This window comes from Callorhinus ursinus, unplaced genomic scaffold (assembly GCF_003265705.2).
Source record: "Callorhinus ursinus isolate GAN/ISIS: 27379988/994484 unplaced genomic scaffold, GSC_fseal_2.0 scaffold20, whole genome shotgun sequence".
Classification (NCBI taxonomy): Eukaryota; Metazoa; Chordata; class Mammalia; order Carnivora; family Otariidae; genus Callorhinus; species Callorhinus ursinus.
In genome coordinates, this window is record NW_027397082.1 from 7,007,963 (window position 1) to 7,025,922 (window position 17,960).

General features: G+C 46.9%; 1 protein-coding gene across 13 annotated transcripts in view; it reads left to right on the forward strand.

Moving 5' to 3' along the window:
* Positions 1-17,960, forward strand: part of ABLIM1 (actin binding LIM protein 1) — a 300,260-nt gene that overhangs the window by 195,067 nt on the left and 87,233 nt on the right. For all 13 annotated transcript variants that reach the window (XM_073904157.1, XM_073904155.1, XM_073904161.1 and 10 more), the window contains exons 5-6: positions 1,587-1,713; positions 3,194-3,287. In XM_073904157.1, the coding sequence (XP_073760258.1) occupies positions 1,587-1,713; positions 3,194-3,287 (221 nt within the window). The remainder of the gene's footprint in view (positions 1-1,586; positions 1,714-3,193; positions 3,288-17,960) is intronic.

Consider the following 17,960-nt stretch of genomic DNA (forward strand, 5'->3'; position numbering starts at 1 on the left):
CATTAATGCTCCCATCAGCTGTTTTCAGTTTTGTTGTTACAAAAGCACTGCAGGAAATACATGTATTTTCTTCAGGGAATACATACATGGACACATGCCAGACACACACACATGCACACTCATTTGCAAATTTATTTGTAGGCTAAAATCTGAGACAGGAAATTGCTGGATCTAAAGGTACATTGATACCCACTGACCAAAGATCACCAGAAACACACCTGTAGTCAAAAAAAAAGGAGGGGGGATAGTCAAGTTAACTTAAGCCCCAGCAAAGGAGAACAGCAGGGGAATCGTGAGCATCTCCAGAGGAACTGTCCTAGGATGGGAGCGCTTGCTGGGTGGCATTGAGGAGGAGTCAAGGCAGTGGGAGCAGTTCTGGGCTGGGTTCTGTCAAGACTCAGGAGCAGGTCAGTGAATGGGCATCTCAATAAGTTTTTCTGGCAGAAGAGAGAGTTAAAGTAGGGCTAGGAGTGTCACTAGTAAAGAAGCAGCCATCACAGATGGGGTCGGAAGAAGGGGGTGTTTCATCATTTTGTGCGCCGAGTAGCCTTGTCTGGGCATTGCTTTATTGCATGAGTGTTTCCCTTAATCAGCAGGGACATGATGGCCAACCTCCCAGCAATGCTGGGTTTCGTTTGCTCAGCTGCATTGATTTTAACTGTCTGTGGATGTCTATGTTGCTTTCCAAAAAGGTTGCATCAATTTACATTCTTCTGGGTTCTTTTAAATACTCAACGTCCCTAACAACGAAGTATTTAACCATCAGAATAATGGCAATTATAATAATAGGAAATGTTTATAGGCCATTTCCCACATGCCAGCCTCCGTGCTAACCATTATTTCATTGAATCCTCATCGGAGGCTTGAGCCAGGCACTCATAAGGCCCCAGCTTCCCTATGAAGAAACCCAAGGCTTAGAAAGGGGGAGAACCAGCCAACAAGTTGTTGTGCTGGGCTGGGACCCAGGAACCAGGCCAGCTCCTTCCAGAGCCCACGCCCTTTACCACAAAGAAACACTTTCTCCTTCATCTGCTTCACAGGAGCCTGCCGCGGAGAATTTAAAGCTAAGGAGTTAAGAGCTATTCAGCTGATGATCACAGATCTTCAAAAGTCTGGTTTGGGATGATAAGGCAGGAGAGTCCCATTTACAAAAATGAGATTCATGGGCTGCTTTCCAAGAATCCCATATATATTGTTCAGTGAGGCATCCAGCATGAGATGCTCAGCTACTCACATGTGCCCTCAATTAATAGAGGCCTAGGAGAGCTTTCTGAAAATCACAGCCAAGACAATGTAATTAAATGTTCCCTGGGCCAGCTGGAGCTCGGGGGGGTATTTCAGTCACCCCCAAGGAAATGAACGGAGGAAGGACATCCTTCCCCTTGGATCCACTGAGGTTCCCGGAGTTTCCAAGCTGTGTGAGGCTAAGAAAGACTCAGTGCAGGGAAAGGGAGTGGAATGACACGGTGCTTAAGTCACTGTTTGTTGAGGGTGGGATGGGTGCACACTGGGGTTCAGAACTGGCGTGCATGCTGGGATTTCACAGAACACACGTGGAGTAACTGCTAATAGCTGCGCTTTTCCAGGCTGTGCCGGCTGCGGAAGGGACATCAAGAACGGGCAGGCCCTCCTGGCCCTGGACAAGCAGTGGCATTTGGGATGTTTCAAGTGCAAGTCCTGCGGGAAGGTCCTCACCGGGGAGTACATCAGCAAGTAAGGCTGGGGCCCAGGCCGCGGGATCCTTGGGAGGGGCCCCCCAGCCCCCCCACCGGACATAGAGACATTATAGCATCCCACCATCAATACGAAATTTTGCTGCAGAACTTCTTTAGTTTTTATAAAAGGAATTTTATTCTGCCGCTGTTGCCATAGTCTGCCTGCAATAAATTTAATGAAATGTGAATCCTTGCCTAATTTAACAATTAGCAAAGCTGACATAATGTTACACGGTATGTTGTCATCAATTAAGCATTTAGTAATTTTACTTTCCCTCATTTTTTTTCTTTTCCTGTTTGGAACTAGTAAGTGAACCTTTGTCCTCTTTCTAGGTCTTGAATGTATCTGTAGACACCTCCCCCCTCCCAAGACACACACAGGGTCTAAGCCCTGAGCGCATTAGGACCAATGCACAAAACAACCCACCAGGAATGGGTTCGTGTTAGAGTCTGATGCTGCAGATAATAGCTAGAGTAAGTGTTGCGTTGCTGTTGTTTTAGTGTAGCCTGGAGAAACTAGTTACAGTGGTTACCTTTTGATTTAAGGAAAAAAAGAATGAATATGGGGGTCCAGTGGCAATGAGGGCAGATTTTCCCCTATGAACCTTCTTATGCTTTAAAAAATGTTCTCCAACCAGGTTAAATATCTCAGCTATTCAAAAGAGTTACGTGAATTTAATTTCAGAATAGAGTGAAACAACAGCAACAAAAGCAGCATGGGCCCCACCCCCCAGAAATCTAATTCTGTAGGTCGGGGAGAAGCCCAAACGCCTGTAGCGGAAGGAAGAAACTTCACAGGTGATTTCTGACACACAGCCGAAGGAAGAAGAGACAGGAAAGTGCCCGACTGACTGTTAAACTAACCCAGAAGCCTGTGTGGGAGTAGGTAACTGGGCTGTCTGCAGTGGTGCTTTTTGACTCTTCCACTCAATGGCACACCTAGAAAACAACATTTTTACTGTGCTCTGAGGTAAATAAGGAGGTTTTGAGAGGCTGGATGAGAAGGCCCCGCGCCCCTCAGGCCTCCTGAGGGCGGAGGACACGGCATCTCAGCGCTGCCGGGAGGTGATGATGTGGGAGCTCAAGGAAGCTGTGAGGGGAAGGTGGCCTTGGGGCCTCCTCAGAGGAGGGTGAATGCTGCCGCCCCATCTGAAGCCCAGCTGGCCTGGTGGGGAGAGGGAATGGTGCCAGTGTTTTGCTAGTTAGTTCTGAGACAACAGGGAAGCAGCAGGGGGAACCATGTGGTGATCTGGCTGTAATTTCTGTGTAGCCGGGAGAACCACAGCCCTCTGTCCACATGGTGGGGTTCCCTGCGTTGTGACCATGTCTGACCGGGTCTCCAGGCATGCGGATGCTGGGTGGGGGAGAATGCCAGCATGCTGCCGTTCTGTGGACAAGGGCTCCGAGGACTCCGGTCCTGGTGTCTTCCCGGCCCCTCAGCCCCCCTCCCGGGAGCTGAACAGCCTTCTGTGTTGCAGGGATGGCGCTCCGTACTGTGAAAAGGACTACCAGGGGCTCTTCGGGGTGAAATGCGAAGCCTGTCACCAGTTTATCACAGGGAAAGTCCTGGAGGTAAGTGGCTCCCGTCAAAGCGACCATCATGTTCCTCAGAAGTCGTCAGAAACACAAAAGAGGCTCTTGTTCCATTTTCTCCATCTTCGCCACTGGAGGAAAGCAAGTAGTGTCGATGACGGATCGCTCTCTCAGAGATTTAATGGGTCGGGCTGTCTTCACAGGCAGTTTCCACTAAACGTTCACGCGCAGTTGGAATGATGGAGAATTAATCCAAAGTGGTAGGGGGACCACTAGGAATTATGGAGAAGGAAGGGTCATATGAGACTATTTTTAGACGTCAGAAAGCACACGTGTGTGCGTGTCCACGTGCGCTCTCACGGGTACGGGTGTGCGTGTGAGGGGGCACGCTCAGGGAGCAGGGGCTCAGAGCTGAAGCAAAGGAAGGGTGGGTGAAAGGTGAAGGCATACACTTCCCCACCCTTAAAAACCACATCCTGTGTGACCCAGAACACCCTGGGGCTTGGGCCGAGCCAACCCCTCAGGTTCAGGTGTGACAGCCTCCTGCCACAGAGCCTGGTTCCTGCTTTCTCAGCCCCGGCCCCGCCAGCGGCTGCCTCTGGGCTGAGCGGAGCCCCTCTTGGGCCAGAGCCTGTCCTGTGGAATTAAGGGCCGGAGTTCAGAGGGAGTCTCTGCCCCACCCCACCCCTCCTGTGGGGCCTTAACCAGATCTGATAAAAAAAAAAAAAAAAGAAAAGAAAAGAAAGAAAGAAAGAAAAGATTACCTCATATCCGGCCCACATTTCAGGGTAGAGACTGTGTCCTGGGCAGAGGTACGTCAGGACATGGAGCACCTGGGAAGGCAGCCAACTGGTCCTGCAGCTTTGACAGACACCAGGCACCGAATCCCCATAACCACATGCAAACCTGCCAGCAGGGTGTGTTTCAGAGACCCTGGGCACAAATCTAAGAGACCCCCGAGTGTCTGGGGGCAGCTGCTGTGGGATTGCCCAGCGAGGTCTAGCATAGCTTCCCTAATCCCAGGGCAAGCTCTGGGGGGGCTCGGGGTGGGGGGAACCTCTCTGGGAGACACAGAAGGGCCTGTGCTGGCTCTCTGCTGGGACCTAGTGTAGCTAATTGGAGTGGGGAGATAAGGAAGTGACTGCTACAAGCTGTTGTCTTTTACCCTGGGGAAGGGGCTTCCAGGAAGAGGGACCAGCCTCCGCAGAGGCCCAGAGGCGAAGGACAAGCAGAGCAGAAACAAAAGTCACATGGGCAGGAGCACAGGTGTGAGAGATGACGCTAGGGCAGCGGGGGAGGGGGTCGGAGCGTGAGGACTTCGAGAGTCATATTCAGGACTTTGGGCTTTATCCTAAGAATGGTGGGAAGCCATTGAAGCAATTGTAGTTGGAGTTGAACGTGATTGGATCACATTGCTGTATAAAGAATGCACGGGACGGTGCCTGGGTGGTTCGGTCGGTTAAGTGTCTGACTCTTGGTTTCGACTCAGATCATGATCTCAGGGTTGTGTTGGGCTCTGCGCTCAGCTCAGCCTGCTTGAGAGTCTCTCTCCCTGTCCCTCTGCCCTTCCTGCTCGTGCTTCCTCTCAAATAAATAAATAAATATTTTTAAAAAATAAAAGAATGCATGGGAGTCCTCAGATACACATAGAACCACACCCATAGCAGCTCTGTTTACAACAGCCAGAAGATGGAAACAACCCCGTGTCCATGCATGGATGAATGGACCAACAAAATGTGGATATATACGGACAAGGAATACTATTCAACCTAAAAAGGGAAAGACTTCTGATACTGCTACCACATGGGTGAACCTTGAAAACATTATGCTAAGTGGAAGAAGCCAGACACAAAAGGCTGCATACGGCTTGCTTCCATGTAGATGAAATATCCAGAAGAGGTAAATCCATAGAGACAGAAAGCAGACTGGAGGTTGCCTGGAGTTGGGGGGCAGGGCGGGGCGGGAAATAAGAGTAACTGCTCATTGGTACCCAACTGGAGCGATGACATGTTTTGGAACGAGATAAAGGCAGTAAATGCATGACATTGTGACTATCCTAAATGCTGCAGAATTGTTTACATTTAAATGGTTTATTTTATGGATGTGAATTTTACCTCAAATTGTTAAAATAACGGTTGGGAAGGGGGTGAGGGTAGAGACAGGGAGGAGACTACTGCAGAACTCAGGGCACAAAACAGTGGGAGCACTGGCAGGAGGGAAACCCGAGAGGTGGACCCAACCTCCACACACAGTTGGGGGGGAGGCAGAGTTTTCATGGCCTTTCCAGTTTAATAGCTGGCCCAAGTGGGGTCAATGCTGGGCCCTCGGAGAAGCACCCCTGCAGGAAAGCTATTGGAGAAGTTGGTTGTGCCCTATCCAAAGTGCAGCATGAAGTCCAGGTGGTCAGACCACAAGACTCAAAGTGTGGTGGTGGGCGCTCCCTACCCGTCCCCTAAACATGTCTTTCATCCCTCCATGGAGCTCGGAGGGGGTGCCTCACAGCATTTACTTTGGGGTTCCCAAGTTTGATCTGCATAAGACTGAAATAAACCCATTGAGCTGGGAGCAAGGGGGAAATTGCATTTTAGAACAACAGTAATAAAATATCAGAACCATCTCCCAAATGTTTGGCTGTAGGAAGAGCAGTGGGAAGACACTGAGCATAGCCCCCGGATTTGAGCCAGCCACATTTACAGAAGGCGTGGATCGAAACAGCTGTCTCAGTCCACGGAGGGAACTGTGTTCCCTAGAAGGAGTTGGGGAGGCAGCAGACAGGGGGGGCTATCGATGACCTCAGATTTAGTTCAACAGCTGTGAGAAGGAATGTGTAAAATACACACCAGGTCCAAGAACATGCCATTTTATAGAAACATCTGCTTCCCCCAGCTCCCCCCCCCTGGAGTGGGTGTTGGTGGTAGCTGCAGGAGCTCCTTGCCCCTTGGCTTCGGGTTTCAGTGAGGTCCGTCTGTCAGGTGGACATTGTCGAGGCTTTGCACATGGTGCCTGCAGAATTGGGACTTCTGGGAGTTATTTGTACGGGCTTCATGGTAGAGTCAAGACCCACCCAGCGGGAGTGCCGACCTCCTCAGAAGGGTGTGATCTAGAAAAATGTCCTGCCTGAGTAGCACACTGACATGTGACCAACTTCTGAGTCAGCTTGGCTTGGTTCCCCATATAAACCCGACAGGTCTCAACACTCCACCCTCCTCCCGTGCCTTCATTCTCAGACCCCATCATTGAAACATTATGATTGTGAATTTGTAAATGCTTTGATCCCTGCCTTTTGGGTTTTTCCCTTCCATTTTAAAAATGTGGTAAAATGCACCTAACATGAAATTTACCATCTTAATCCCTTTTAAGTGTACAGTTCAGTGGTATTGAATATATCCATGATGTGGTGCAACCCTCACCACCATCGATCTGCATGACGCTTTACAGCTTTTAAAGCGGAGACACTATACTTACTAAACAGTAAATCCTCATTTGCATCTTCCCCCCTCAAGCCCCGACAACAACCGTCCTATTCTCTGTCTCTATGAATTTGACTACTCTAGGCACCTTATGTAGGTGGAATCATATAGTATCCAGGTGTGTGTGTGTATGTCTACTTTGCTTTGAACAGTGTCCTCAAGGTTCATCCATGTTGTAGCATGTGCCAGAATTTCCTTCAAGACTGAATGATATTGCATCATATGGATATACCATGTTTTGCTTCTCCGTTCTGTGATCCTTATCTTGTTACTGTTGTTTCTTCTGATTGATTGTATCCATAGAGATTGTAAATGTGTTAGTTTCCTGAATCTGCTCTCACAGTGGGGGCTTAAAACCGCAGAAACTTACTCTCTTACAGTTCCAGAGGCCAGAAGTCCAAACCCAAGGTGTCAGCAGGGCCACGCTCCCTCCAGAGGCTCTCAGCGGGAACTCTCCCTTGCTTCTTCCAGCCTGTGGTGGCCTGTGGCTGCATGACCCTGATCTCGGCCTTCATCTTCACATGACCTCCCCTCTGTGTCTTCTCTCTGTGTCATTGCTCCCTCTGCTTTGCTCTTAGGAGGAAGTTGTCATTGGATTTAGGGCTCACCCCGATAGTCCAGGATGATCTCATCTCAAGATCCTTAGCTTAATGATTACATCTGCAAAGGCCCTTTTTCCAAACATTCACAGGTTCCGGAGATTTTATGTGGACCTATCTTTTGGGCCACCCTTCAAATGCACTCCAGTCAAGCTGGGAACTTAGACAAGTATCATCCAGTGACCCTCACTAAGCATCAGAGGTGCCCAATAGCCTCCTCTCTGGGTGCTTTCACCTGAGATGTCTCCAGACACCTGAGAAAGCTTTTGCCTGACCGACTGGGGAGCAGAGTCTTCACGTGTTTTAATGAAAAGGGCTCCACGTGTTAGGGAATCTGGGCTCTGCTCTTGGCTCTAGAACTCCCAGCTGTGGGACCTCAGGCAAGTGTCTCAACTTCTTTGAGCCTCAGTTTTTCAGTACAGGCATTAAAAATATATCCAAGCCTTGCACTGCTTGACTCCCAAGTTTCCTTGGCTCTTAGGACCCGAGTTCTGTAAATGTCATGTCTTAGGTTTAAGGGGCTGGAGTCAATGGTTCTTTCTCCTGGAGAGATTTTCCTGTAAACTGGCATGGAGCATACGCTCAAATTGTAGCTTTATCATTAGCTGGCTTTCAGTTTTGGTTTCAGCCATAAGATTATCTTTTTTTGAGAGGTCTTGCTCTAAATGGTACATCTGTAAAAGCTTATGCTAATTAACCTATAAATTCAGGAACTTTCTGAAGATGTTTACAACCTGCCTCCTAATTAAGTCCAGAATCAAAAACTTGAGTTTGCCAATAGCCTTCTATCTCTATCTGTATCTCAGAACTCTCCTCTGAAGCAACTTCCTCCCCCTCCCCTCCCACCACCGCTCCTCTCCCCTCCTCCTGCTTTAGCAGGCTAACGGTACAGGAAGCTACAGGAGACTTCAGACTTAGATCATAGATGTCAGCAGACATTGGGCATCCCTTTGGTATGAATTTCCTCCCCTCTTTGGTGAATGGCCCTTGGAGATCTCTTACTCTAACAAAATTCCTTTCCTGGGCGCAGGCATGTGGTTACCTGCCGACTTCATAAAGAAAGAAAACAGCAACAAAATAATTCCAAAATGAAGGCAGCACCAGGAAAAAAAAAAAAAAAAAAAAGCAAATGTCAGACTGGAACGAGAAGTGTTGAGGGTAAAGAAAAAGGGTTTGTCCCTTGTCCCCTCCCCCCAGTCTTGGGCTGTTCCATCAGCAAACCAAAGTCTTGAGCTATTCCATCAGCATCTCTCAGCTCTCTCGCACCATTCCCTTCTGCCAGGGGCTCTGTGTTTACCTAGCACTCCACTGATTTCTTCAAGATAAATGCTTTCATCCCCAGGGAGCTTGGCTCCCTCTGCAGATGGGGCCTCCCTGAGCAGACACCTGCTAGACTACACGCCTCCAGAGCCTTCCTCTTGCAGCTCTTCTCTCAAAGCAAAGCTGTGTTGTCAGCGCTTTTCTTGCTTGGGTCTCCTATTCTTTCCCTTTCCCTCTTCCCCACGTCACCACACCCAGGAAATCAATCCTCCCGTCCTAGGTGCCTTTCTTTCCAGAAAAGCTGGTGACACATGTCTTTGTGTGGCATGGTGTTTACTTGCCACTCGTGCCGTCTGGGGACAAGCGTGTGATGCTTCAGCCTGTCTACTGCACAGTGTAAGAGTGAGAGCTTCCCATGCAGCCCAAGGCAGGTTCTCTGCCCCTTCGGTGCCTTCCTGTTCACACCTCCTGGGTGATGGTGTCCTGTCTTACCTGTTAACTTGAAAACGATGGACAGACAAAAGGACAGGGTGTAGACGTGCTTTAGACCCCTCCTGCTGAACCCCTGCTGCGGAGGAAGTGGAATCACGACATGATTCAGCCAAATCCTTGTTCTTGGTTCTCCCGGGGGTTAAAAACAAGTGGCAACATTTGTTTTGTTTAACTTTTTGACTGCGTTTTCACAAAGCCCAGGGACAAAGGTTTGGGATGTTCCCGTGAAATTAATTCACATTATAAAGTGGAGGCCCTTGGCCCCTTCTTTCCTTTAGGTGCGGGTATTCCAAGTGATGCTATAAGAACCATAAGCAGTGGGCTGGTCTTGTTCTGGGCTCATCTGTTACATAGTGAGAAGAAGTGCGGTTCTCCCGTGGCACTTGCCCGATATATAGTCTGTTTGCAACCATCAAAGATGTCGTTTGCAAAAGACAGGCTGAAATGCCACCTGCCCCGTTCTTCCTCGGTTTTTGTCATACACACGCAAAGCAAGCATGGCACCCCATGTTCTCACCAAAAACTGATTACATTCTTCCCATCCCCACTGTGCTCAAAGGAATTCACGCTTCCACTTAACTCTGAACCCAAATGTTTTTGAGGATTAGGGAGAGGAAAAAGAATCAAGGAATCCTGGTAGTAATGGTTGAGATGGTCTGTGTCTTGGGGGACAGTGAAACACCACAATATCCTGCTCTTGTATAATATTTTTAATGCTTGTTAATGATCTCATAAATATTTAATTCACACAACAGGCCTGTAAAGTGGTCAAAGCAGTTACTATTGACCTCCATTTACAGAGGAGGTTACTGAGCGCCAGGAGCTCGGGGGCTAATTAGTAACAGACCGCGTTTAAAGGCCAGGTCTCTCAGTTCTCAGAAGATAGGCACATATACACGGCTTCATGATCCACCTGGCAGTAATCATTGCAGAACACAGGCAATTCATTTCCTTCCCTAAATAACTTGCTGAAGGACCAAAATTTGTCATTCCCGGTGAAACAGAAAGTCTATCTTACTAGCTGCACTGTTATACCTATATTCGGGATGATAAACATTTGCTGCTTGTTTGGTTTACTTTTTACCCATGTAAAATGTCATTGAAAGTCAGTGACCCCTCTCATAGAGTCTGTTGTACTTCTGTGCAGTCGTAGCTCACAGCATCTGGTCTATGCAGTCATAGCTCACAGTGTCTGGTCTTTGCAGTCATAGCTCACAGCGTCTGGTCTGTGCAGTCATAGCTCACAGCGTCTGGTCTGTGCAGTCATAGCTCACAGCGTCTGGTCTATGCAGTCATAGCTCACAGTGTCTGGTCTATGCAGCCAGAGCTCACAGTGTCTGGTCTATGCAGTCATAGCTCACAGCGTCTGGTCTACGCAGCCAGAGCTCACAGCGTCTGGTCTATGCAGTCATAGCTCATAGTGTCTCCTCTCCTTTAATCAGCTGTAGGCTCCATGAGGGCACCTGGCATGGCTCTTGGAGAATACTGTACATGGATGAAGTTGTCTCAGGTTAGACAGCATGCTTTCTTCACAGAGCTCTAGTCTAGGACTCTCTGGAGCTCAGTAGATTGACAAGAAGTTCCCGTGAAGCTGGGCAATATAGGGATACCAGTCATCTTTCCTAATTTAAAACTATAGCTTAACAATAAATTGTAGAAATGGGATGTACAGTCATACCTGGCATATCCACACAATAGAATATTATTCAGCAAAAAGGGATGAAGTGCTGCTACCATGCTACCACAAGGATGAACCTTGGAAACATTATGCCCAGTGAAAGAAGCTGGGGACGAAAGACCTCATATTATATGATTCCATTCATGTGAAATGTCAGTGTCTAGAATAGGCAAACCCACAGAGGCAAAGTAGATTAGTGGTTGCCAGGGGCTAGGGGAATGTGGAAAATGACTGCTGATGGGTACAGGGTTTTGGGGGGGTTGATGAAAACATTCTTGAATTAAATAGAGGTGAGATGGTTGCACAAGTCTGAATATATAAAAACCACTGAATTGCATACTTTGAAAGGATGAATTTTATGGTATGTGAATAATGTCCCAATTTAAATACACACACACACACACACACACACACACACACACACACACACCATCTGTCATCTGTCTATGCAGAGACATACAGGAGACAGGGAGCTGGAATCCTGTTATTCTCTGTTTTCTTACCTGTGAAATAAGAATACTAATCACCACGTCTCAGGGCTGCAGGATTTGAAAAAAAGAAGGCAGGCAAAACCGCTGACCTAGTTAGTAATGAGGGTAGTCCCTTCCTTCTGTCTCTCTCCTTTCTTCCAGTCTTTGACGGTTTAACTTATTAGGTAGAAGAACAGTGGGTAAAGGACGAGAATCGGGGATTTCAGTCAATCACGGTCTTCCTGCAACATTGTATGCCAGGCTTTTTCCCTTCCTGAGCATCCCAACTTTTGGTTGCCTGGGTGGCCACGGGTTGCCACTTGGTGCTCATATTTTGTCCCCTCCATTGTGAACAGATTTGGTATTGGCCCAGTAGGACATATAAGCACATTGACCTGATAAATGATTTGAGGAAAATCTATCTGATTCACCCAAAGTTATCCACTTTCTCCTCCATTAATGACAAGAAGAAATGTGTCACCAGGGTAACAGAGGACTGTGTTCAAAAGCAGTAAAGTTTTGATATTTATGAAAAAATTCACCCCGTTTCCTGTCAGCACAAATGGAAGGGCTTCCTTATCCGGATATGACATTTTGAAAAGAATTTGTATTTTGAGTTAAAACTATGTTTTGTATTTCAGTGTTAACTTCAGAGAGTTTAGCTTATTGCTGGTGAAGTGTGTGTGTTGGTGGGGGTGGGGGTGACAGTTGAACCAAGTGGTAGAATGTGACTCTTCCAGAGAAGTGAACAAGTTGTATTGAAGTTATGCTGGTGGCCCAATATTAGGGGCCAGAGAAGAAAATGTAAGATACAGGACTTGTTCTCAGATATGAAATGTGCGTTTGTAAAAGTAATAGGGTGTCCAAGTCTACAACTACACCCCCTGGAGGGTACAGGCAACCCCCCAGCACTCAAGCACCCAAGGCTATTAAAGAATCGTCAGAGGCAGAGAGTGATTGTCAGTGGTGGTTTTGAACTTAAGAAATGATCAGGATCTGACAGCAGAGAGACAGCTCGCCTAGAGAGCATAGTGATGGGATGGGTCTCCTGGTCTGGCCAGTGTTCTGGGCACAGAAGTGATGACCCATGAGAGTTGTCCTTTCTACTCTCCGGGGCCCTTCCTGGGCCTCAGAAGGGCTTGTGTACCTGTTCTCTCAGACCCAGAGCACCAATCCTTTCCTTTCCTGCCGTTGCTTACCTGCTCCCATTCCCGGCCCTATTTATGACTTCTTTTACTGCTTTTCCACTAAAGGATGATTATACCCCTTCTTCTAAGTGATTGATTCCAAGGTGCCTCACCTGCCCTGCACAGGTGGTGTTCAATGAATTCTAGTGTAATTTCTGTGACCTTCTCTTGGTGGAACAGAAAAAGATTTTAATCTTTGGCAATGTATATCGGTACACAAAAGCTAAATGGGGATCCATGGTAGTGTGAGGGCTGAGTAGGAGTTGTTTGTCAGCTATTAGAAAAACAGTCAGCTTTGGATTTTGAGGCATGGGTCATCACTGGCAGGTGCAAGTGGGAAAGTATCTCCATTTGCTGTTGTTTTTGAGGTCTTAGGTCACTTCTTTCCAGCCTTGTTTGTTTCTTTGACTTAATGTGTGATTTGATTTTACTATTTAGTTTAATTGCATGCTTATAATATGCTATTTTTTCAAATAATTTTTGGAAGTAGGCTATACATTTTAGAAACTAAAAATTTTTTTAAATTTTTTCCATTAAAGACTAGCATTATTTTAGTTTAATTATGAGGTAAACTGGCTTCTGTGGGCTCCCCTGGACCCATTCTCCATCTGGAAGATGAGCCCTATTAGAAAATGCTTGCCATCCACTTCGATCTGCCTACCTGGCCACTGGTGGTTGGCAAAAGAGTCCGGTGGCTTTCTACACCCTTTCTCCAGGAATCTGGGTTGTGCCTCTGATGGGTATTATGGCAGCCCTTTGAGTCTCAAGCCATCTTCTCTAGCTTCTGGATTCATGACAACACGGACAAAAGGTGGCATCTCAAGCTACCTCTGCTCTATTTTGTCCTTGTGCTTTTGTCCACAAAGCCTTTCCCGGTTCAGCATTGAACTGGGGGGCACAAAGGTCACCAGGACAACTTCCATACTGGGCATAGCTTTCTCTAGGTAAGGATGTGAAATTTGCCCCAAAGCCCAGGAGATGAATGCTCCAGGGGACAGGGGAGCATTTGGTTCCCTTGGTCCCCAGGTAGCAATGCTGCCCTCCTGCCTGTCCTATTGGGAACAGGCTTCCTTCTCTTTTGTTTTCCACCTGAACGTGCTTGCTTCCTGGACCTCACGGCTTCCCACCTTGTGAGGGATATTATGCCAATTCCAGCAGATGGACCTGTTTCGAGCTTGCCAGCTAGTCAGGAAGAATGACAGTTAGGGCCGGGGCCCATACAGCCCAGTAGAAGTGAACTGATACAGTAATTTCTCCCCCAAAAGGACACTGTGGAGTAGCCTTACAAATGAAACCGATTTATAAACTACCTATTTTCACAGCCCTAAAGCAAAACTCAAAGCTGCAGGCGTCTTGGAAACAGGGATAAAATCTGGAATCACTTCAAGCTGATCCCTGTGCCCACCCTTTAATTCTTTACTCTTTATTTTCTTTCCCTAAATCACATCCATAGGCATGGACAAGAGGCAGGTCAATAGGAAAGGCCTCTTGTTATTGTTCAACAAGGACTGTCCGAGCAGGCAGACTTCTCAAACCTCTTGACTCCACATGGTGATTATTTCTTGGCCCCTTTTACTTGGAAACTCACAACTTTGGCAATTTGCTCGGTAAGTCTGAAGATGAACCATCCTCTTTCCCCCCATCTTGGAAGATAGAGAGGTAGTTAAATAAAATCTGAAAGAGGGGCCAATCCTCCAAATACAGCAGAGTAGACCAGTGAAATCTGGGGATCGGTGATCCCAATTCTGTGTCCCAGTACCTCCAAGCCATGACTGAGAGCCCAGGTGAGTTTCCCCTTTTCCTTTGTAAGGAAGGTCTCCTTTACTCCTCTGACAAACGGTTGACTGCCTGCTAATTTCCCAGGCGTGGGACAAAGTTCTGGGATCACACAAATAAAAGATACAGTCCCTGACCACCAAGGTTTTAAGGCTGGGATCCTACAGCTGCTATGCATGAGAATCACCTGGGTACCTGGTTGAAGGTGTGGGTTCCCAGGCCTCACCCAGAGATTCTGATTCAAGGGGGTCTAGGCCTGGGGCCAGGAATCTGCATGTTAACATGCCACCTTGCTCTGGGTGATTCTGGTGGGGGAGGGGGGTTGGGGGCAACAGATCACACTGGGAAAAACTGGCCCTATGAGGGTGTGGTGGAGGCACATTCATGGAGGCTTTTTACTCCTTAAAAGAAAAACACGTTAAAAAATGCCCTCTGATTATTGTAATATGCAATCCAGGAGCTTCCTCTTCATCTTAGAAGCACTGCTTTGTTGCTAAAAACCTTACATTTCTTTTTTTTTTTTAGGGTATATTTGAAATTTGCAGTTTAAATTGTCACAGTTTCATTTTATTTTATTTTTTAATTTTATTATGTTATGTTAATCACCATACATTACATCATTAGTTCTTGATGTAGTGTTCCATGATTCATTGTTTGTGTATAACGCCCAGTGCTCCACGCAGAACGTGCCCTCTTTAATACCCATCACCAGGGCGCCTGGGTGGCTCAGTCGTTAAAAAGTGCTGTGCTATCAGAGTAGAAGGTTTCTGGCTCCTTCTGTCTGTTCACATATATGAACAGCCTGTGGCTTCACCTTCTGTCACTGGCTCATCTGGGATTTCTGCAGAAGGGTTTAGTTGGCAATGAGGTTATGTGTGTAAAGTGCCTGGAATATAGAAGGTCTCTGTTGATTTTTTTGGCTGCAATAAAAGAGCACAGGGTGAACTCTACCAAAAATACGACTCAAGGAAGTTTGATGAGCAAAGTCATTTTTGGGTCACATTTCTCTCTCTCTCAAAAAAAAAAAAATATGACCCTGAAAATCAGAAAATTCTGAATAACCAATGGGAATCAAAATCAAGTCGTTCTCAATTTTACTCCATAAAGGATTTCATATGTGCCTCAGAGGCAGCACTTGAAGGACAAGGTTACCAGCTGTTAACTGTGCTCCAATGAAACACCTTTCCCTCATCTCAAATCCAGGAAAGAAACTTAAAAAAGCCTGAGAATCTGGTTTCCGTGCAAGCCTCTGACTCGGGGACAATGCCAGTCAGATGTGTGATGCAGGCTATAGTTGAAAATGTGTGATGCAGGCTATAGTTGAGTGACTCTGAAAGAATGGTACTTTCCCCAACCTGCGTTAATAAAAAAAAAAAAAAAGACAAAAGCTACCCCCCTCCTTTTTGTGGGAACTTGGACTGGCCCGTAGTGGTTTGCTGGTGTGTTGAACTAGGGAGTACAGCGAGGGGAGGAGGCGTGAGAACGCCTGCCCCGCTCTCTTTTCCGGCGTGTGTGTCTCTGGAGCGGCGCCTTTGCCTAGCTTCGGAGAGAAGCCCGCGCACCTGACCCAGGAGGGCAGGGTGCCCCGGTGTGTGGGGCCCGTCCCGTCTGTGGGGCCGGGGCCGGCGTTCACCAGCCTCTTTGCCGCGCTCCGAGCTAGAAGCCCAGAGGCGCTCCCAGCTCAGCCCCGCCAGGGAGCAGGAGTAGAAGAGGAGGAACCCTGGCAGAAGGTAAAGCAGGCAGCGCGCGAGGCGTCTGTCTGTCCTTCGCTTTGCAAGGCAGACGTGTGAGATTCCTGGCTTCCTTGGTGACCCGGGAGCCCCAGCCCCCCGACCCCGCCCGGGGTCCTCCAGATGTGCTTGGCTGTGTGCTGGCCGCAGAAGCCGCTTGCGTTAGCCTGAACTACGTTTTTACTTAAATTCTTTGGGGGTTTTTAACGATACAGAATGAACTTCGGAGGTTTTTTTCCTTGATACAGTACTAGATAGAGTAAAGAGCAGGAAAGGCGGGTTATTTGAGAGTTCTGGTTTATTGACCTTTTAACAGTGCTTGTGTTTTTTCAGACTACTGCCCCCAAGACTGAAAGGAGAATGTGGTTTCCAGAGTTATTTTGTTTTGTTTTTGTCTGTGGTTTGTGGAGCTCTGTGGAATTTATATTTGAGATGAAAGGGTTTTGGAGTCCTATTTGGGGGATTTGGTGGTGCAGGGACTTGAGTAGATTTACTTGTTACTATTTATGTGTGGGTTTTTTTTTTTTTTTTTAAGAATTTCCCCATGAATGAAAAGGGGGAAGCAAAACGTTCGGGTATTATTCATATTTTGTTGTAGCCACAGATTGAAAAGGCTTGTCTGTTACCTGTCCCACCATCTTTGAGCATGAAGTGAAAGCAACCTAGAGACTCTTGCCTTTGGGTTGAAAATAGTTTTCCTAAAAACTTGCTTCTTAAACCGTGCTCTAAAGTTTATTTTTTAGGAAAAGTTTTAAAATATGCTACACTAGCTCTAAAGGAGGAATGAGCTGAGGAAAATCTCAACTGTGAAAGAAATAGATTTCTGATTTTGGAAAGGGAAAGAAAAAAGAATCTAGCCCAAAGCCCAGTGCTATAGCAGCTTCATCTGTCACTTAACTGGGATTGGGGATTTAAAAGAAAATTGAACCTGTTTTCTCTGAGACGGTCTCATGAGGAATGTTAAGAGGATGTGAAGTTATTTAGATTATCCAAACAGGTTCTGACAAGTAAGTGAAAATAACTCATTAAATTATAATTGTTGCCATTCTATAATGGATCAAGAGGCTTGTTGAGTCATGGTGTACTTACAGAATAGGTGAATTTGCTACAGCTCATTGGCATAAATTACTTTCGAGAAAGCTTTTTAAGACTAAGTATGCGGCCTTGCCAAGTGTCTCATTATAGTTCTTTGAATGCATGTTTTGACCAAATGTTTTCAAGTGGGTGCTCAGCCATTTTTATGTGTCAATGAGTCTAACCCTTGCATCGTGGCTTATCCAGCTGATTCAGGGAATATCATATCAGGACAACAGATCTGCAGGTTTTTCCCTCCAAATAATAATAGCTCCCTTGAAAAGATGGAAAAGTCCAAAATACTCAGTCCCTGCATCCCAAATCTAGAGGGACGATCATGATTTTGCCTCCTGTAGACCAGAGTTTCTCAGCCTCCGCACTATTAACGTTTTGGACGGGATGGTTCTCTGTTGTGGAGGATAGTCCTGTGGGATGTTTAGCAGTATCCCTTGGCCTCTACTCGTTACTGACCGTAGCCCTCCCTCCCCAGTTGTGACAACCAAAAATGTCTCCAGATGTTGCCAGGTGTTCCCTGAAGGGCAGAATCACCGGCCAGGTGAACCACTGCTGTAAAGAAACCACTTTTGAGACCAGCTGCCACAGAGAGGAAGGGAGGGCTATGAGGAAGGGGGCCAGACCCCAAGGGACAGTGGGTGAGTCAAAGGAACAGTGACAGGACAAATACTTTGCCCTGACTATGTTGGTTTTTATTTTGTTCTACTTTTGTTTGAAGTCACGTCCTGGCCTAAGCTGGGCAGCAGGGGTTAAACACTATTCTGGATATACATTCTTCTGCTCTTGGCCGCCCCTGTCAGGCTCCCTTACGGGCCTTGTTTGATACAGTGCCTTGGTTGTATAGTAGTCTGACTTCTCTAAAGTGAATCTCATCTTAAGTGCATCCCAGGAATGTACTGTTTTTTTAAAAAGGGGATCTCATGTAATAGCCCACTTTATAAAGCAAATAATTACCCATAAC